The sequence below is a fragment of the Sapajus apella genome, unplaced genomic scaffold, assembly GCF_009761245.1.
Source record: "Sapajus apella isolate SASKATOON/1434 unplaced genomic scaffold, GSC_monkey_1.0 scaffold111, whole genome shotgun sequence".
Taxonomy (NCBI): Eukaryota; Metazoa; Chordata; class Mammalia; order Primates; family Cebidae; genus Sapajus; species Sapajus apella.
Genome location: NW_022437051.1, coordinates 3,631,211 through 3,653,673, shown reverse-complemented (window position 1 = coordinate 3,653,673; position 22,463 = coordinate 3,631,211). Strand labels below are relative to the sequence as shown.

The 22,463-nt window shown below is 41.7% G+C and overlaps 1 protein-coding gene across 3 annotated transcripts in view; it reads right to left on the bottom strand.

The window, feature by feature from the left end:
• NRP1 (neuropilin 1) overlaps positions 1-22,049 on the bottom strand; it is a 155,682-nt gene extending 133,633 nt beyond the window's left edge. For all 3 annotated transcript variants that reach the window (XM_032259664.1, XM_032259666.1, XM_032259665.1), the window contains exons 1-2: positions 21,476-22,049; positions 17,883-18,057 (exon numbers count right to left, since the gene is read on the bottom strand). In XM_032259664.1, the coding sequence (XP_032115555.1) occupies positions 17,883-18,057; positions 21,476-21,554 (254 nt within the window). In that variant the 5' untranslated portion in view covers positions 21,555-22,049. The remainder of the gene's footprint in view (positions 1-17,882; positions 18,058-21,475) is intronic.
• Between the last annotated feature and the right edge of the window lie 414 nt (positions 22,050-22,463).

The following is a 22,463-nucleotide window of genomic DNA, read 5'->3' as shown; positions in this document are numbered from 1 at the left end:
GGAACAGTGTAAGTCTCAAGGCCAGTCTCAGGAAAGGTGTAATGACAAAAATAAGGTGAGTTGACAGTTCAAATCCTTTTTTTTCATACCAGTGTTTAGAAATACTAGACGTTTTCCAATTAATGCTGGGAATTAGCTGAATAACTTTAGATGTTAGTCCTCTGCTGAGCACTTGTTCTAACAAAAATATGGCTCAGCAGGACCAAATGGAGGAGAAAAGTGCAATTCATATATTCACTCATTTCATGTCCTGTTTACATTTGCATCTTGAAGGAACTGCATTTATTATTTTAATTTTTTTTTTTTTTGAGACAGAGTCTAGCTCTGTTGCCCAGGCTGGAGCACAATGGCATGATCTCGCCTCACTGCAAGCTCCGCCTCCTGGGTTCAAGCAATTCTCCTGCCTCGGCCTCCTGAGAAGCTGGGATTACAGGGGTGTGCCACCATGCCCAGCTAATTTTTTTTGTATTTTTAGTAGAGATGGGGTTTCACCATGTCAGTCAGGCTGGTCTCAAACTCCTGACCTCGTGATCTGCCCACCTTGGCCTCCCAAAGTGCTGGGATTACAGGTATGAGCCACTGCGCCAGGCCTATTTTAATTAGTTTTTAAACCAAGTTTCCTGTCTGTAGTAGAATCATTAATAGGGCTCTTTAATCTTTATTGGTGACAAACATCTAAGTTTAAATTGCTCATAAGTTCCTAGTCAGATGTGGTAAGGACACATTCAGAAAGAAAACAAGTGTTAAACACATCCATGTCCTTGTTTAGCCTTTGACAAAATATTTTATATATTTTGGGTATTTTCTTTAAAAAAGGGTCTGGTACAACAAAACTATTTCCTAAGGATGTGTGAATTAACCAATGGTTACAAAGAGCTTTGAAATGATGATGCACGATCAGTGCTATGTCAAATTATGAAATTGCATGTTTGCAAAAATGCTATTGTAGGAATAAATGAGTCTGAACATGGTATTTACAGTGTGATTTGCTTCTGAAATAGAATATTTCTAATGGGCCTCTGCAGGCAACAACAAAGTGCCATCTTATCTCCTGTTGATAGACCACAATTTCAGAAAATTATTCTTACAATGGCATCTGAATAAGCGCCTTAATTTGAGACTGTTTTCCAAATAGATACATAGCTTATTACATTGCTTGCGTGGCCTTTGAGACACAAAGAGTGAGGTGGGATTCATTAACAAAATCGCTGTTGTCATTCCTTTGTGTGTTTTTTTTTTTTTTTCAAAGTAATTTCTGTTTTTTACAAGATAATTTTAACGAGCTACATTGAACAAAAAGATCAGGTAAAAACTGCTTTTGTGTTAGTGATCAAATCTGAGTTTGGCTTAATACTCAGGTTATCAACTGCAGTTAAAGCACACCTCAGACTTGGTTTGCAACTCCTGTAGTTGCGAGAGCAAATCAGTCATTCCTCTATGGAATTTCTACTGACTGCAAATGTTATATTCAACAACAGCAGAATAATATGTGTGTATTTCAGAAGACCACATTTTCAGTTCTTCTAAGTAACTGATTAGATAAAATGCATCTGTTCGTGGGTAACACTAAGGTCTAGGTGAGAAAGTAGATAATTCCATAGAAGAAATTTTGCCAAAATAGGTTCTAAAGTGTCTGATACCACTTAGGGGTTGAAAACTGACATAAAACATGTGTTTCAGTGAAATATGAGTAGGAAGGAAGAGAAGGCTGTGTTGGAAAAGTCAGGGAGCGTCTGGGCTGGGCCAGGACAGCAGTTTAGATCTAGGTAAGAAGAAAGCAAAAAGCAGGGAGGGTCTTGCAAAGACCAAAGAAAAGCCTGGGAATCAGGGCCAGCCTCAGCTGTCAGAAAAGACATCTTTGATTATTATACATTATATGCCTGTATCAAAATATCTCATGTACCCCATAAATGAATATACCTGCTATGTATCCACAAATTAAACATTAAAAAAAAAGAAAATATTTCTTTGGAATATGCTCTATGGCAGGAGCATTTTTCTGGAGATGTAGAATCCTGTTACTTTAGAGACAAAAGTGCTTAAAGAGAAAAGCTTCATTCCTCTCATTTCACAGATGAGGAGACAAAGGCCCAGAAAAACTCAACGCTTGAGCCCACCGCTAATTACAGCTCAAGTGACCCCTGGAACTCAGGATCATAATGAATACAGGTGGGCATCACACATAAAGACTGTACCAGTAACTGAGCAAGTTTCTTGAGAGAGCCACGGACATGGTCCACACAGGATGGGCACCAAGGAGACGAAGCTGAGGGCACAATCAGGAGAAGCTTCTGCCTCTGCCCCAGATAGTCTTTAGTCTTTCATCCCCATGGAAATGGAAATGCAAACGTTTATTAGTTTATTATGTAAGTTTCCTTCCTTCCTTCCTTCCTTCCTTCCTTCCTTCCTTCCTTCCTTCCTTTTTCTTTCTTTCCTTTTCTCTCTTTCTCTCCCTTCCTTCCTCTTTCTCTCCCTCCCTCCCTCTTTCTCTCCCTCCCTCCCTCCTTCTCTCTCTCCCTCCCTCCTTCTCTCTCTTTCTCTCTGCCTCTTCCTTTCTTTTTTATTTTTAGGGGTAGGGTCTTGCACTGTGGCCCAGGCTGGGGTGCAGTGGTGTGATCATGGCTCACTGCAGCCTTGAACTCCAGGGGTTCAAGCGATCCTTCCTCCACAGCTTCCCGAGTAGCTAAGAACAGGTACATGCCACCATTATTGCCTAATTTTATAAAAGTTTTTATAGAGATGGGGTCTCACTGTATTGCTCAGGCTGTTCTCAAACTCCTGGCCTCAAGCCATGCTCCTATCTTGGCCTCCCAAAGTATTGGGATTGCAGACATAAGCCACGGGTCCAGCATCATGTAAGTCATTCTTTTCTACGGTTGCAGACAAACTAGAGAGGTGAGAAGGAGGGAGTGCTTTCTGTTTGTTTCTGGAGCAGACAGATGACAGAAAGATTTGGAAATATTGTGGAAAACTAAGTGGAAGAGAGTAACACTGAGTAAGAAAGATAAAACCAGCTGTGGAGGCTGGGGTTGCCTGTTGTAAGTGCTTTGCCTCTTTCTCCTGGGCTGACATGAACACACCACCACACGCCTTGAGAAACACTTAGGAACCACTGGTATGGTGGGAGAAGTGAGAGCTCAGGCAACAGAGGAATCCTTACACTGCCGCTGGCAGAAACAAACAGCCCTGGGCTAGTTCCTCCAAGTAGCATCTTTGTCTAGGACAGGAGGCTTGTTACTTTTCTGGTGGTGTGGACTAACAATATTTACACCATTCTGCAAGGAGTCCATCCCATGTTAACTTCTCTAACGGAGAAGTTCGCTCTCTGCCTCTTCCCTGGCAAGCCTGCTGTGACGTTAACGTGTGCATTTACTGGAGTTGCCAGCTGGAACGGAAGCAGGTTCTAAATTATTTATGTTTAATTTATGTAAAGGTGGTTTGGACGTGAGCCCAGATGTGAATATACAATAGACCAAGTTTACAGAATTGTGACACAAACTCCCAAGAGTTGTGGGGATGTCAGAAAACACTCAGCAATCAGGACATATGCCTACAACATTAATACATTTTACGTGTTCAACTACAAAGCAGATTACAGAGATGACTGTGAGATAGGAAGAAAAGCTTTCAGCCAAGCACTACCTCTGCAGATCTTTTGAGATTTAGCTAAAGCTACTCAAATGTGGAAATTCAAGCTTTTAAGAGGAAACATGTAAGCCTGATTCCACTACTCAGGAAAATGAAGGGTTTACCATGTAAATGAGAAGAATAAGTGAGCATTTTACAGCATGATTAAGTTGAGCCTTTGTCCAGAGAGCTGAGTTGGTCTTCCTGAGCTAGAGGAACACCCTGGAGAAGTCTCACTTGATGTCCACTGTCCATTGGAGAAGACTCACTGGATGTCCACTGTCCATTGGAGAAGACTCACTGGATGTCCACTGGCCAATTGGAGAAGACTCACTGGAGGTCCACTGGCCAATTGGAGAAGACTCACTGGATGTCCACTGTCCATTGGAGAAGACTCACTGGATGTCCACTGGCCAACTGGAGAAGACTCACTGGATGTCAACTGGCCAACTGGAGAAGACTCACTGGAGGTCCACTGGCCAATTGGAGAAGACTCACTGGAGGTCCACTGGCCATTGGAGAAGACTCACTGGAGGTCCACTGGCCATTGGAGAAGACTCACTGGATGTCCACTGGCCAGTTCAACTTGGCAAGTACTAACCGAGCGCCTGCTATGTGCAAAACGCTAAACTAGGCTCTGAGTAGCTGAAAACAATACCAGTCTCTGTGACTGCTGTATGATCTTGTTGGGAGAACAGTACAATAACATTAATGATTACAACAAAATATAGAATAGCATAAGGAGCATGAATGAGGTATAAACAGTTCTCAGAAGTATCAGAGGACAGAGAAAGACTACATTCACTTGGTAGCTGATTGTCAAAAATGGCTTCATGAAGGAAGCATCATTTCAGGTAGAACTAGGATGACGGGTAACATTTTGACAGGGAGTCTCAGGTGTGTAAAGGGCATTTACCCTCGCCACACCCGTGAAGCAAGCATCCTATGCAGAGGCATGGGGTTGGGAAATGGAGCAGTGAGCTTCAAGAGTTGGAAAGTGACCATTCTGGGCTAGAATAGATAAGGAAGCCACAGGAGAGAAGGCCAGAGAGAAGGCATTATCTGGCCTTAGCTCCTTATTTGACCTCCTGGGCTTCCCTACCTACTCTAGCTAAAAATGCTTACTTCCCTGGGATAGGCCAAGAAGCACAGACGAGGCAGAGAGGAAACGGGGGGGGGACCCTAAATGCTTCGAAGCAGAGCGCCAGAGGGAGGAAAGCCTCTTTTGGAGGCTGACACAATCACTCCAGGGATAGGCTAAAGTGTTTGCGTTTGGCAAATAGCAGAAATGTAACAGAAGAGATAGGAGGGACATCGTAGATAGATAATTGAGAGGCCTTTAAACTGACTAGATTTGGGGGACAAATAGGAATCAGGGGACATTCCAGAGTTTCAAATTTGGATAAGTAGGAAATGAAGGAATCAGTAAGACAGAGATAAGGCAGAAGAAAAATCATTTGCATAGGAAGATGCAAAGTTTGATTTTTTAATTTTAGGAAATGGAAATGTTCAGACCTCCAGGTGGTCAACATCCTCCAGAGAGAATTTGTAAGTTTGAGGCCAACGCTCACGTCAGATCCAGGGCTGGCCAGGAAGCTGGGTATTATCTGAGCCTGGCGGCTAAGATCAAACAGCAAAGATTGAGGGCAAAGGCGAAGCCTCGGCCAATACCTACATTTCAGTGTTGGAGGAGAAATACACGCAGTAAGGAGAAGAGGTCAGAGAAGTAGGGAGAAAACCAGCATCATGAGATGCAGGAAAGAAGGCTCCGACACTGGGGAGTAGCCAATTATGTGTAGGGTTGCACAAAGGTTGGAAAAATGAGGGCCAAGAAACGGCCAATGCTTTGAAGCGTTAGAAGAGTCACTGGAGTATTTGCTTTGAGCAAGCAGTTTCCGTCCACTGGAAGGGACAGCAATGATGCTGAAGACAGCTAAGTGAGAAAGCCGAGCTCTGAACTGCAGCCACCACTTTCGATACCTGGTCAGTAATAAAGAGAGTGACAGAGAGAGATATAAGAAATACTTGGTTGCAAAGTAACAAGGTCCAAGAAGGATTTTGCCGCTCACAAAGAGGTAGGTCCTACAGAATCTGTTTGACCCATGGAGGCCCGCAACAGTCCCGCAAAAGAGAAAGTCAGCCCCTTCTGATGGATCATCTAGCCACATCTGTAGTCATTTGAAGTGAAGAAGAGCTGAGAGTGCTGTTGAAGAGCTGCAGACATAATTTGTATCATATAAGGCCATTCATGAGGGCGAGGTGGGATAAGGAGCTAGAAGAGTAGCCTCTTCTCTGCCATGATCCCAAGGTCGTTCCTGCAAACATGCACCTTGGTGTTGTCACTAAGAAGGAACTCCCCTCCCTACTACTGGAAAATCTGTCATAACCAGAAATGTGGGAAGGAGACGGCAAGGTCAAAGGACAGGGGATATTAGAAATAGAGGAAAAATGATGTGAATGGACCATCGGTTTAAAAACATTTATTTCCCAGCTGCCTTTCTCCGTGGATCTAGGCTACAAAATCCATGTTGTTTTCTCTTTCTTGGAAAGGAACATAATGACACTATTTGGTTGAATGGATTGGCATGGGCCGGTAGCCCTGTGTAATAACCACGAAGCTATTGGCTTAAATACTGCTGTTTACGTATGAGCTGGCTTATGGTCTGAATGCACTGAACATATTTTCAAGTCCTCAAGAACACATGAAAAAATAATAACTTTTTAAAGTCATTGATGCTGTTATCATTAAGCTTGTCACACTGAAATAGCACCTCATATGAGGTTTTCCACAAACTCCGTCCATCTAGATTTTCAGAAGACTGCAATTATAACACACTTAACTGGTCAACTCATAAGAACACTCAGACATTCTTACTGGCTGAATGCATGCTGAGCAGAGATACTATCTCTATTGTAGGTATGTGCAGTGCTTTTGAAATATTTATAAGTGTCTCCTCCTAAGGATGCAGACGTTATTGTTTGCAGTCTGAACTTATTTAAGGAACAAAACCTACGGATGCACTTCCTGTTATAGTAATACCTAGGCCTTATTATTTATAAATATGTATGTCTCTTGTATTCGTAAGACTCTTCCATCTACATTAGCTCATCAACGCTGTGTTACTGAGGTAGGTAGAGGAAGGAAAACACTTTTGTTTCAGAATGAAAGCTGCATCTAGGTGGCATTACTCAGGCAGACCCTGATGCAGGGAACCTGGTCATTGTCACATCTCCCTGGGCTGTTCTGGTTGACATTGTCAAAGCGTCAGTGTTAATGGTGCCATATGAGCCATTCATGTATTGGGACTCAGCCCATAGGACCCAGCTTCTGTCTCACAGACAAGAATGAATGGCAGAGGTGCAACGTAACCCACATCTCTAATTCACCGGAACTCTTTTTCACAGGGAGCTGCTAATAGGATCCCCTGACAACCTGAAATCCCCAGCTTGCGTGAATGAACTAACACACACACATCAGGTTATCGCTAGAACACTGAAGATGGACATGGAGATGTGTCTGGAAGGACTGAACCTATATATCCTAATAGATACCCAGTAGTGTCCCCAGACACAAAGAAATTGGCATTTGGATAAACGGGAAGAAGAATGCAAAGCTGTTTCCTGAGGAAAAGGAAACGACAATTCCAATCAGTGCTAAACACACAAACAAACAAACAAACAAACAGCTGTTTCCTTAGCTTAGTGCCACTCCTCATTGAAAAATACAATTATGGGTTACCTGTTATATTAGGTTGGCCCCAAAGTTATCGCGGTTTTGGCCATTACTTTCAATGGCAAAAACCGCGGTAACTTCTGCACCAATCTAATGGCAGTGAAGAAGGTGTCAGCACAGCGTTGGTAATATAAGGAACCCTAGTAGAGCCAGGGCTGAAATATGTTTCAAACATCTGAGTTAGGCTGGGCAGCCTGATCCCACAGTGTAACTGACCACAGAAGGCAGGGGGCAGGTATGTGTAAAAGCCTGCTCCGGGACCTAGTTCCTCTCCACGCAATCTGCAGCCATTACCTGTGCTGCTGGGAACCAGAGGCCCCAAAATTCAAACTCAGGTGCCTCTGATGAAGCTGGCGGGAGGGAGGAGGAGTGGATGTGGCCAGATTCTCTGAATGCAGACATGCAGCTGCCCACTCCAGTGTCCAGGGAATGGCTGTCCTAAGTCCTTTCTGAAAGGTTGTCATGCAGATGGACCACCCACTGCAGCAGTTACTGAAATTGCCCGGTTCACTCTCTCTTTGCTGAATTTTTGCTGATCTCTTCTCCATCTGACCTGCAGTGGGTCAGAGACCCTTCGGAGGCACACACTGCGGTTTTTCACCTTGACTCTTTCTATACACGATTTTGAGTTCAGTAAAAGTGTCAGCCGTTTAAACCAGTGTCTACATGTGCAAAGCATTCTGTGGGACTGCGAAGGGTAGAAATGCCAGCAAGCAAGACATGATTTTGGTCTTGATGGAGTCCGCCACCCAAAGGGGAGATGGGCACTTGTGCAGTTAGAATGAGGACTCTACAGAGATGAGTGTTGGAAGGCAAAATAGAGTGCCGCCATCAGACTGGCACATTAACTGGAATTTGTCAGTTTTACTGGCTGCCATCTTTCCAAAAGAGTGAGTTGATCTAGAAATTTACATTTTATGTGTTTATTTCATTTTTGAGATGGAGTATCACTGTGACGCCCAGGCTGGAGTGCAATGGCCTGATCTTGGCTCATTGTCATTTCTGCTACCTGAGTTCAAGGGATTCTCCTGTCTCAGCTTCCAGAGTAGCTGGGATTACAGGCAAGCACCACCATATCTGGGTAATTTTCATATTTTTCAGTAGAGACAGGGTTTCACTATACTGGCCAGGCTGATCTTGAACTGCTGACCTCAAGTGATCTACTCGCCTTGGCCTCCCAAAATGCTATGATTACAGGCGTGAGCCATCGCAACCGGCTAGAAATTTACATTTTAATTTATGCTAACCATTTTTTCTGTGACCAAATGTGTTAACAAATAAATGCCCACTTTCTCCCTTTATGTGAGAATAAAAAAGACAGACAACTATGAACTGAGGTTTTTTTAAAAAAGATAAAACAGTGATCTCAGTTAGCCAGGGGCTACCACATCAAAAACAACCTAATCTCTTCTCAGACCAAGTCAGCCTCAGCACCTCCAGGTTTGTGTCTGTTTTTTAATCTTCGAGGCAAGAGCGTGTTCTTTTTATCTTTAAATGTAAGAATTTCGTGCCTTTAAATTTTTTGAAGCCATCTATGTAAGATTAAGATTTTGACCACATCTAATTCTTTTAAGACATCCCCTGGGTTGCTTGTATCTTTCCTAACAGTGTCCCTACTCATAGAGTCAGACAAGGACTTGGAATCATGACTATATTGACGGGCCTTGGCCATCTCTGGCCCTTCTGGAGAAATGTAAGAACTTGAATTGAGAGACAGTTAGCATCCTCTTTCAGCCCGGGACTGGAAGCTCTCTCCATGACATAGCAGTCTATCACAGCAGCAGCAGGCCATCACCTCCAACCTGGCTGGCTGCTTGTACAAAGTATCCGCCCAGATAAAAACAAAATACACTGGAGCATCTGTTTCTTCTCAGAAAACACTCTTCCATTTCTCCTAGGAACCCAGTGCCTGAGCAAACATTCTCCCTTTAACCCTTACAGAGCCACCGTGGCAAATGCAAGGATTGAAATTGTATGAATGAGGGAGTTGTGGGAGAAGAACACTTCCCTGGTATTTACCTGAGATTAAGTAAATGACCAGAGCTTGGAAGGGAATGCGGCCTTCTTACCTCCGGGCCTGAGACCAAGCATTGGACACAGTGATATCTAATATATCCTTTTACCAACTGAACAGATCAAACCCATGTGGGGCCTGGTTGTCAGGCTTTAAATAACATTGTGTTTATATGTGCTTTGTGCTTTCAAACTTCATCAACGAAAGGCACTAGAATTTAGATATTTACTCCCCAAGATTTCCATTCCCAAGTTAAGGCAAGTTTTTATATATTTGCTTGTTTTTTTTTTTAAATTAAGGATAGGGTCTTGCTCTGTTGCCCAAGCTGGAGTGCAGTGGCATGATCATAGCTCACTGTCACTTCAAACTCCAAACTCCTGGCCTAAGTGATCCTCCTGCCTTGGCCCCCAAAAGCACTGGGATTACAGGTGTGCACCACCATACTTTGCTAATTTTTTATTTTTGTAGTGAGAGGGTCTTGCTATGTTGCTCAGGCTAGTCTTGAACTCCTGGCTTCAAGCGATCCTCCCACCTCCATCTCCTAAAGTGCTGGGATTACAGACCTGAGCCACCACTGCTGGCCAAGTTTCAACTGAGTGGAAAATCACCAGCTGGTTGAAAGTTTCTGGCCGTTTTCACAAGTGCTTACTTAATCTAAACTTAAAGTTGAAAAATTCAGTCCTTCCTCAGAATGTGCTTCACCTCCTAAACTTTCTTGAGAACTTGTTAATAAAAGAGCTGCTTAAAGAAGAAATAAGCTGGTAACATTTCATGAGAATTTCCTCATTCAAAAGGCACATCCAAGTGTGACTTTGATCACAAAGACGGAAAGATTTGTGGTGCAGCAACTGTTTGTTTGGGTTCTGTGAATATAACTACTTTTCCAAACTGCAGGGATCTCAGCTGTCAAATGGGGATGAGAGAAAAGTGAGTGCTCAGCCCCATCGTGCGCGCATATTGAAGACTCAACAGCAAGAGTCAGGCCTAGGTTGGGCATGGTGGCTCACGCCTGTAATCTTATTACTTTGGAAGGACATAGCAGAGGATGGCTTAGCTCAGGAGTTTGAGACCAGCCTGGGCAACATAGTGAGACGCTCCCCCTACCATCTCTCTCTGTTTTAAATAAATAAATATTTTTTTCAAAAAAAAAAAAAAGAACCAGACATAATCATTCCTTTCCAAACACCCTATGATTATTTAAATTAAAGAAAAAAATAACATCTTGACCAAACAAAATCTAGCAATAAAGACGGGCTTGATGAGGAGGAAAACCATGTTATAAGGCAAAAGTTCTCCATGGACTTGAGCTTTATAAAGAAATTGAGTGGGCAGAAGCCAAAATATTCTGTTTGTTTGTTTTCTTCCTCTGCTCCTCTGCAGAACTCAGGAGAGCTCTGAATGAATGTGCTTCAAGTCCTAAGCAATCTGTGAAGGTTCTGAATTGTTTCAACCATAAGACAGTACTAGTTAGTACCCTAGATACCAGAAACAGGGCAATCAGCCAAAGAAGAGCAGGAGAAACCTTCTCTCAAGGTGCAGCGAACTGCCAAGCCACTGACTCTTAGAATGAGGATGGATGACAAACACCCAGTCAGGAGGCATTTGGAACCTTGTCCGAAGACGAATTTTTGTTTCTTGTTCTTCTTTAGGCTTAATGATCAGCCTGGATGAAGACCACCCCTGCAATTAGTTACGTTTATTTTTTAGCTTCCTTTACAGACACATATGTGTTTGTGTGTGTGGTTCTACCGAGCCACGTCAGCAGGCATGCAAGTATCAAGCTTTCTGCTGGAAAGGAAGGAGCTGAGAATGTGCATGCCGGCTGAAGGCATATGTCTCACTTGGATCAGTTAAGTGCCTGCTCCCTAAAGTGAAATCTCTTTGGAAATGCCATGCACATGTTGATTCAATTTGATAAGATATCAACCAACCTTCTCCTTTAGCTCGTAAAAGTTGCTTTCTTTAAATTACAGAAATGCCTAACACAAAACAACCTCCTCATACTCAAAATTCATTATGATCAAATGTGATTGCTTATACTAAGGAATAATAAAGAAAATTAATTTTATTAAACACACGAGGCTCTGTTCAAATTAAATTTGGTGCTAATGGGGAAAAAAAAAGCAGAAGGAAGAGAGTGGATAATATCTGCCTGAGCAATAGCCAAGGATGCTGCAAGTGACAGCAACGGCTTTGGCCAGCAGCTGTTCTGAGGAGGCTTCACTCTTCCACCAATAGTTTTTTAATTGACTTGAACTTGGTGATGGTGCCTCTCTCATTACCCACATTGGGAAGTTACCTGAGATGGAAACCAGAACTAAAAAGATGAAGAAAAATAAGGCAAAGGAGAATGTGTCTGAATTTGCCTGCACATAAAATCCTCACAATAAAGCAGGCTCCAGATTGAAAACTTTGAAACAAAGACAAGATATTTCCTTCAGTAGCCACTGAAAAAATTAGAAAATGCATCAGTAGGGTTCTGCTTTTTGATTAGATAGTGCCTACTTTTTCTAGATCCACTCCAAAGGCTATCACTGTCTATATTCAAGGATAGTGCACACAGACTTCTTTTTGAGGAGTTTTACTCCTGTTGCTGGAGTGCAATGGCGCAGAGGGGTCACTGCAACCTCCACCTCTCAGGTTCAAGTGATTCTCCTGCCTCAGCCTCCTGAGTAGCTGGGACTACAGATGCGTGCCACTGTGCCCAGATAATTCTGTATTTTCAGTAGAGACGGGGTTTCACCATGTTGGTCAGGCTGGTTTTGATTGAACTCCTGACCTCAAGTGATCCATCCGCCTCCACCTCCCAAAGTCCTGGCATTACAGGCGTGAGCCGCTGTACCTGGCCTGTCCATACAGACTTCTAAGACTCCAGGTTAGTTTTACCTGATTTTGAAATTTATAAAAATGAAGTCACACAAGTTAAGACAGCAATTGCCCTTAAGAACAAAGGCTAGTGACTAAAATGGACATCAGAGGGCTTTTAGGAAGCTGGAAATGTTGGCTTCTGGATTGGTTTTGTGTATGTATCCACCTTGCAAAATTTTATCAAGTCTTGTACTTAGGTTGTGTAATTTTCTAAGTATATATTACACTTTAATAAAGGTACATATTCTTCTCTATTTCATACAGAAAATAGAGATGTATTTTGGCTTAAAATATTCACTGTTTTCCTTAAAACCAGAACTTTGTTTAAGTGACGCTCTAAAATACAAGGCTAGAGTGAGGCACTTGCCTTGGATACAAAAAGCCAAAAACTCAGTTACTGAGATAAATAGTATTTTAATGTAACATTTTAAAAACTCCATATTAATCCTTAAAAATCCACGCTAAAAATAATAAGGAAAAATTGAAACAGAAAACATTACTGAGGAAAACAAAAAATGAAATTTATACTCCAAAAAATGCCAATAAGTGACTATTATATAAGTAAATGTGCAGGAATAATCAGATTTGAGAAACCAAGGGCAGGTTATCTTTCATTCCATAAATTCATATTCTCTGAAAATAAAAGTGATTAGCGCTGTTTCAAAGCTTGTAATTTTTTAGGTAATTTTAAAAGTAGCATTAAAGAAACAACGTGTGAATTATTCCAACAGAATTCTGAAACAAAGATTATCTCCGTTTCCTTATAATTTCACTATGATTAAACTTTTTACGAAGTTACAAGAAGGTAATCTTCCTTTGAATACACTGAGTTGGGAAAAACATGCCTGTTATTGGTAACACATAGGCAAAATCACAACTCTAAATCGTCGATGAAAAAAGCCTCTGTGTCATGATATGAAACGGCATTGTGAAATCAGACACGGAACTCAGTAGGAAAGATTTTCTTCTGGTCAGTAGGAAAAGCACTGCTGGGTTTCATCTCCCCAATGCTACCACCTTTTTAGACTTTTGTTAGGGCTTCATATTCATTTCCTTAATGTTTTTAACCCAATGTCTGTGAAATTTTTATTGCTCCCTGGATGGTGACATCTGATCTGAATGTAACCACACACCTCTTTGCTCAGCACTATTTGTCACAAACCATTATAAATTATCATGCTGATTGTATGCATTGCTGGGAAACTGGAGAAGTTTCATAAATTCTAACTACCGTATCAACGACATTGTTGTTTATTATACAGATATAAATTTTTATGAGATTCAAGATGTCTGCCTTACTGCTGAAGAAAACTTTAACGGAGTAAGGCCTAGCTAGTTCCATGTAAACACTGAAAGCCATTTACAATGTGCCATGAACATCTCTTTCCAAGAACTCTCTGTTGGTCACTTTGTTTCTTTTCTACTTTTAATTATGCTTTGACACTTCACAAATGTGCAGGATTTTACTGGCAAAAAAGAAATCAACATTCCTTCCTCTCCCTCAACACCTTCTTCTGTCAGAGCATTTTCTAGAACCCTATCACCCTAATAATAAAACCATGCATACATATAGTTAGAAATCCTAGTCCTGTTAGCTGCAGACAGATTCTCTACAGCTCTGTTGACTGATTTGCACCACACGTTGTTCGATAAAAGAATTAAGAGGTTATAGTACCATGGTGCTAATGCTTATTTGTAACGAAACCTCATTCAGTGGTGGCATACGTAAAGAATGTTGCATTTTAAAACTCTGAGGGCAGAACTTACACATTTAATTTTCCTAACAAATATACACCTTTGAAGTATGGTCCATAATTTGCTAATGAACTGGGTCAGTCTTGGTGCTATTCTCATGAGAAGTTGTGACTGTGTGCTGTATCGTTACAATTATGAAATGATGTTTTTTACCTAATTATACATAAAACAATAAAAATATAAGTTAAAAAATATATTTTTTTTACCAGGATTATGTGGTTGGTCTAATGACTTAACCATCCCTACACCCTACAAAACTGCTTACTTGGGTTTCAAGGATGTTTCAGAATAAGCAAATGTGCTAAGACAGAGATTTCTTAAGCTTTCTCATGGTGAAAATTGACTATACAAATAGTGACCATTTCAAGAGAAAATGCAGGGTGTATCACATGTAAATCACCTCATTACTGGATCAATAGATTTAGTTTGAAATATGTTTAGTTTCATATTCCCAAATGTTCTAACAATCGCCAAGTTGTTAAAGATGTACCAATAATGATAACTGATTTCGAGGAGCCCTCTTACCTATCTACGACTTGACCCTACTGGTACCCCATGACATCAGCACAGCAAATACGCTTTACTGCCAACAGACACGTATTGTAGCTGAAACAAGGAAAAATATCAAATGTCTTAAATAAGATGAACAGTTTGTTCTTAACAAGAGTGAGAAGTAAAAGCTCATCAGCTTTCTGAATGTGGTTTACAACACCTAGTTTTGTGGCTCTCCAAATCCACTTTTGTAAATAGCCTGATATAAAGTACAAAACAAAAATCCCTAATAACAAAACTATGTTTTCAGGAGTCGAATCTAAACTTTGAAGTCTATGAATGCGTTCTTCAAAGAGTTTCTGGTGTTCCGGTGTTTTATTTTTTTCTGGGGAATTCTAATCACTTGTAAAATTTAAAACTGTGGATCCTTCTCAAAGCCATCACAAAAGTAAGTATTTTACCATGTTTGTAGAATCTCAAATGCACCTTTCAACACTGAGCACTGGTCATTCATATAAATCAGCTTAGAAAGATAGTGAAGGGAATGCCTTATGCTGGTCTTCCTATATCTTTCTGGAGTTTCTCATTGATAAGAAGATCAGTTTGCAGCACTTCAAAACACAGCGCGAAGATACTTTCCATGGATCTAATCTCTATTGACTTCATCAGGCTAAATATATCAGCCTTTCAGCTTTGACCAGGAGATGGCACCTTCACAGAGAGCAAAGCCTCAGTTGGGACAATTAAGAAATCACCTTACTCTGCAGCATTTAAAAAAAAAAAAGTCACCATCATAAGATTGCAATGTAACAACTTCTTGGCCATGTCAGTTTCTAAAATACCTTGCTGATATCACTAAAATTGTCATTTTCTATGAATTACGATCATCCTTTATTGTATTTTTTAAAAAGAAAACTAACCAAAAACGTGCACCTTTAATCCCATCACACCCCACCTGACACCAAGCTATGACAAATAATTATTTAGGGTTTACTGTGAGCTAGACACCGTTGTAAGCTAGACACTGTTGCAATAGTGCTAGATGCTGTTGTAATAATCAGTATATGCCGATTATTTGAAAACTGATAATCAGCCTATGGATTTATGCTAATTCTCTAGGCACCAAAATGATGAATGAACTGGATGTCGTCATTTCCCTGACCATAAAATGCTAGTTCACTACACCAACTCTACAGGTTGTTGAGCGCTTCCTACGGGTAGGAAGATTTTTACATTACTCTGTTCTTTACCAGAAGAAATGTGTGTGCAAATAGAATTGTAAGCGCTTTACATATATTAACTGATTCAACTGGCTTCAGTTGAATTTAAATTTCTACTCCAATTGTATGCTGGATCTGGTGCCCACCAGCTCACAAGAACCAACTGTGCACATCTCTTTGCTAGTCTTGGCCACAGTGACATCACATGGGTAGTCTGAAATTGACCATGATGAGAGTATTTACACCACAGAAATTGGCATGTGCTACGTACAAATCAGGAGTTGACTCGACTTCTCCAAAGAGCCAGCTGTTAAACACTTACTACCACACCACTGCTAATAACTAGTGATTATTCTAAATTATTTAAGTATTATATTACAGGTATTGATGGCCATGATTTCCAGATTAGGAATCAGTAAACATGAATTTACTGAATTCTAACAGCACTTTTATATTTTGGAATAATGTTATTACTTGAGTATGTTTCACCAGAGTTTCTCCTATAGCAGTTTAAACATGTTCAAAAGCAAATACTACTACTACTAATAATAATGAAATAAATCAATATAATAGAGAACAAATCTCCAGGTTGTCTAGGCGATCGACACTGTAAAAACCACCATAAAGAATATTAGCAAAAATCAATCAATCAATACAATGAACTCCCTGTTTCCAAGCAGTCACTGGAACACTATTAATGGTAATTTCCATACACAATTAGAAAGTCAGTGTAACACCCTGAAGCACTTCTGAATCACAAAGCAAAGATTAAATTGGAATCGGTATAACTTTATTGCACTGTACTATACACTGATTATCTGGAAACTGATCATCAGCCAATGGTTTTATGCTAATTCTCTAGGCACCAAAACGTTGAATGAACCAGTGCCCTCATCTCCCTGACCATGAAAAGCTAGTTTCCTACATCAACTCAACAGGTTGCTGAGCATTTCTACAGGTAGAAAGACTTTGATATTACTCGGTTCTTTCCCAAAAGAAATGTGAGTGAAAATAGCATGTCTTTAACAATGAATATACTTGCAAAACAATATTTAGGTCCAGTGGTAATAGTAGTCTATAGATATCATACGATTATACCAAACTGACCCACTTTAAAACTTGCGAAGTCCTCTCAGTCCCTGAGAAACACTTTAGAATTGAGATTTAAGTAGATTATTTTCCTTTGATAAAACCATTTATATATGCACAAACTTAATAAAAGACGGATATTCAGGTTCAAGTCTCACTTTTAGTATGTCAGAATGGGATAATGTGGACAAGGTGGTCTGTTAGCTGTCAAGAGAGAAGAGCAACATGTATCTGAGTGGACTGCTACATGCGAGGTAAAAACATACATTTGATACTGTGGAAAGCAATATCCACATACCAGTTCTTTCACATAAAGTGAGGAAATATAATTTAGACTGTCCCTATAGTAAGAATGTCTTCGTAATAATGAAACCTGGCATAAATTGATGCTTAGAAACTTAACAATAGGAAGAGACAGCACGACTAAGTAGATGGATGAAACACTGATGTGTATTTGAGTTTCCATTGTATTCATCATGTCTTAACAATTATTTTCTAGCATTTTCCATAAAAGTATCTTAATCAGTCATCCACCATTTTAAAAAACCCTCGTCTGGCTTACCCTGTCGGCCTTATTTTTATTCAATGACAATTTGCTTTTTCCATGTCAAACTCAATAAGATGAATGCAGTTCTTAAATCATAAAATGTTCAATACATCTCAGACAGTGAAATCTCCAATCCCAGTCTCTGTGGATGCGACGTATACTAGTGATCCACTGTATTTCATAAAAACGCAAGTGAGATTGTGGGTTTCCAGTTCTTCCCCTCTCCAGGAAAAAAAAAAGTAAGAAAAAAGAAACATACATACTGTCTACATTTCTTAACAAAAGAGTTCCCAAACCAAGTGCTAACAGGAAGGAGTATGAGAGATTACACATTTAACTATAATCTTCCTGGTTTGGGGAACTCAGAAATCACTTAACATAATTCAATTTCCATACCATTGACATATGATCTGGCTGAGATTGGAATCCCTCCTGGATCCATTTATAACCTCCACTGTACACACTGACTTTCCCCGGTAGACACACGGGACCACTAGATGGTGCTGTGATGCCCTGTTCAAAAACATTCCCACTTACTTGCAGTCTCTGTCCTCCAGATCGAAGTGAGGGTTGAAGTTGATCATAATTCTCTGGTATGGGTCCGGAGCCTGAATCAGCCATTCACATTTTTCACTTGGGTGATAAGAATGAGGATAACCAGGAGATGTAAGGTAGCCGGGGCTTTCAATTTTTATAGTATCGCCACATTTATCTGCAATGAAAGTAAGATTTTAGCAGATCTTTCCCTGACAACCTGTCAAGTAATCCAGCTTTATATATAAATTACCAGTTATTAAGCATTCTATAACCTTTTATGGGGAACTCTAAAAGGTCCCCATAGTTCTTCCTGTGGCCCTGAGTGTAACGCTCCACAAAAAGACACTCTTTGATCTCAGGAAGGTTGACTCAGGCAGAAAGCCAACTTAGATCTGGGAGGACTTTTCCCCCATCCCTGAAGTTTCTTCCTACGGAAAAGGTCTTCTAGCATTAAAAACATTAAATCCCCTCAATTGATGTTAACATGGTCCCCTGGGAGCTTCTGCTAGACTTAATTATCCCCCAAGAAGTGTAATCACATTAAGTAGCAAGTTCTAAGTGGAAAGTGACTGAAAGATGCTGTTCGACCCCTTGTGTTGTTTTTTGATGATAAGCCTGGTCTATGTCATTGATCAGTGGGGATTGTCTTTGATTGGCTTAAAGCCAAACCTTTTGTTGTTGTTGTTTTATCTGCCCATAAATCTAAGTGATTTTGAGTTATCTCTGCTCTTGAGATCCAAATCAACAGAGAACAAAGTATATTTGGTGAAGCAGAAATAATTCTGCTTTACTTCGCCAAGTAAAGTTGTTCAGGCTTGGAGATCAGATCAAAGCAACGGGGCAGAAAGAAAAGTAAATAGCCACATGGCATTAATTCTAATGACCTAAATGCTGGGTGAAAAATAACCCACCACACAGGTCTAGGTTTCACATATGGTAACCCATGTTCTCACATTCTGGGAAAGGTGAGCTAACTAGTTTTGAGCCTTCATTTCACAAAACGCTCAAGTGAAGCCAAATAAACCAAATAAACCAGTCTCTTGGGTGCTTTATTGTTCAGCATAGATTCTCATTGTCACATTTTATGATGGATTTCATACTGGAGTGCCTCAGCCTGAAATGCTGCCACATTTATTGATGCTTAATTTTGAGCAATAACAATTTGGGGCATAAACTATATAAGAGAAACAGGTATGAAAGCAGTGAAATATATAAGCCTATCAATCACAAATTTTCAGTAATGGTATATAAAGATTTTAACATTGCATCTAATAGATTCCCTGTGGAAAGAGAATGGCATTCTTTGCTCTCAGCGTGAATTTATAAATCTACAGAATTTTATTACAGGAAAACCAGGTCAAATGGAAATGAAAGATGAAGTGCACATCAAAAATGCATAAAGCTACATGCATTACAGAAATCATTTCTCATAAATTAAAAAGAAGACAATATAGGTTATATTGTTTTTCTCAATTGCTAGGTGCTTCTGACCTTTGTTCCTTAGCCTGGGGGTAGTCTTATATTGGTTTCCTTTGCATTGGCTTGTAAAAGCCTAAGATTTGCCAAAAAGAAATTATGTTGCAACTGGAGTTCAAAATCTCAGCTAATGATCATGTTGGATTCTGCTATGTGATTCTACTGAGACTCCTGCACTATTTTGAATGTGCAGAAAACTTGGAAAGTGACCTCGTCTCATTGTCTCCCCCAGCTCTGGACAAACATCATGGTAGTGTCTGGCATCTGTTACAGGAGTGAAATAAAACAGCACTGGTTCTAGTCACTCGACAGAGTCACTTCAGAAGACATTTAGGTGGACTTGGTACCACACCAGAGCTCTTTAATCTGTGACTTCTGAGAAAGTGACAGTGTAATAAGATAATGTGGACTGCTAGACTCCCTGGCTCTGTTAAATCTCTCTAGCAGTTGATTAAGAAAGAGCAATTTCTAATGACTCTGGACCATTAGTCCTAAATAAGGTTAATGAATTAATTTAGCAGACACTGGTTACTGGGAGGAGGTGGACATGGCTTTAAGAGAGCTGCTGAATTACAGAGGCATTTTCTGGCTCTGGTCACTTCAAGCATAGCAACATGGCTTTCGCTGGTCAAGCTCACCAACTGAAGCCAGATTTTCAGCATTCCCCAGATTTCTGCTAAGAAAATTAAGAAGTGTGTGTGCGTGTGTGTGCTGCATATATGTGTAGTTCACAACCTAAAGCCTGAAAGCTCTTTGCACTGAGCCTCAAATCCTTCCTGTGAACACTCCCACTATGGATTTAATCTCAGGAGTTGGGGAAGACAGGGGGTTACTATAATTTCTGGTCCAGCCATTAGAGCTCTTTCATTTGGATGAGAATGCTATTTCACTCCCTGCCAGGATATAGAAAGACGCTACCAGCTCAGGTTCATTAATAAATTGAACTCTACATTCACAATTTCCTGCGTTTTGCTTTCCTGCCAGATTACAGAAAGATGCCATCAACTTGGGTTCATTAATAAGTTGAGCTCCATGTTCATAATTTTTTTTTTTTTGCATGTGTTTTGCTTCAAGCATCTCTTTAGAACACTGCTTGGTAGCTGCTAAGGGAAATCCATTGCTGAAATCACAAAACCTTGAAAAAGCATATTAGAGAGATTAACTTCCATCATAAAGATGTGATTTAAATTCATGTTGGTATGAGGCCCTCCACTTGCGGTCTCTTATTAAAACAATATACCACAGTAAGTAGTGGATGTTCTTTTCTTCTAATTACTTTGATTGAAATCTAAGCCAGACAAAAGTAAATATTTGATCATTAGTTAATAACAATTGCTGACGACTTACTGTAAAGATAATTGCATACCCTTGCCTGCACTTACTGTACAGTGTGAAGTCAAACATGCCTACAACCAGATCCCATTTTAAAACACATTATTTAGGTTACATGGTACTGTTTATACTCCAGTATAGTTTTTCATTTACTTAACAGTGAGTGGTTTTAAAAGCTAAGTGGAAGCTGCAGCTAGGGTAGGGATTTTCAGATATCCTGGTGCCTTATACTGTATATATCAGATTCCTGTATTGATACTATGTAACTTCAGTCATACTCCAGACAGATTAGGAAAGATTTCAAAGGCAGGGGAGGGAGTTTCATCAACCCACAAACCGACGTCTGTGGCCATCACCCACCAGAAGAAACGGCTTAGGGGCGCAGCAAAGGAACCAGGAAGTAAGATCTCTTGTAAAGTGTTCATTAACTTTCAACAGCCATCAGATTTTTGAAAGGGAGTCTCTTCTAATTGCCTTTGGGAGGAAACATTATTAAGATAATTGGCGTGCTGATCTGGGAAGGCAGGCAGCTCTGTCTTGAAACAGAGGTAAGGAAAAGCCCCACAGCCCAATGATCAACTTCAGGAGGGAGCCCAAGGACCTGAAATCCTCCTGCTCTAAACCGCCTGATCTCATTTCTTCGTCTCTCCGCCCAGATAAAAGTTTCCTTTGCCCCGGAGTCTGCTGTTCCCGGCAGGTCCGGGGCAGCCCGCGTGAGCCCCGGGCCGGGGCAGGCTGGCTGAGCCGGGGCGCCGCTGTCACCCGCGCCTCCGCCTGTCACTTACCGTTGCGAACAGCGCCGGCCGGGGCGAGGGCGAGGGCGAGGGCGAACGCGGCGCAGAGGAGCGGCAGCCCCCTCTCCATTCTCCCTTCGCCGGGTCCGCAGGCAGACGCGGGAGAACGAGGACGTAGGGGGAAATGCAGCGAAGAGGGGAATCTAAGCGATCCGAAGAGCCCCAACTCCGCCTAGAGCTGTACGATCCTCAGCCGGTCCTGGAGAAAGGAAAGCAGCGAGGCAATGCCTGGATCCTAGAGGAACGCTTCTCTTTTTGTGTCTCAAGTCGCCTGCATCCTGTCATTTAGCTCCGGCTTCCTCTCCCTTTTCCCACACTTGTTCCTCTTCCAGGAGCCACTGCCCGGGCCATGTCTCAAAAAGGGGGGGGGGGGGTGTGGGTGGGAGGGGGAGGAGGGACGTAGGGCAACACACACCAAAGCCAATTTCCAGGAAGAAAAAAAAATCCGGCTTGTTTCTGGACCCGTTGGAGCCGTAGAGCTGGCGCCCAGGGGAGGTCCGGGTGTCTGCGGGAAGGAGAGGAGCGAGCAATGAAAAGATGAGCGGGAGACAGAGGAGTTTCACCAACTGCACTCCCGCCTCCCCTCCTGCGGCCTCCCCCCACCCCGGAGCCCTTCCCTCGCTTCCTCCCGCCCCTCTCCCCGCTCGGGCTCGCTAGTAATTGCCTGACAGGAGACTGGGAGGAACAACTTTCCCTCCGAGTGCTCTCCCGGTCCTTCTGTCTGTCTTTCCCGGAGACCCTGCAGGGATCTCCGCGGGAAGGAAGGCGCTGGGGGTCTGCGCCCCCGCCGCGTGGGTGCAGGCGCCGGAGGAAGGGGCGCGGAGGTTGGTGCCAGCCTCGGGGTCTGGCCAGCCCACCTCTCGTGCTCGCTCTGCACCCTCAGAGGGAGAGCTAGGCAGCTCCTGGAGGCGCAGATCCCGCCGCCGCGCAGTGCGGACCGCCCGGGAGGTGGCGGCTGCTTCTCGCAACTTCAAATCCC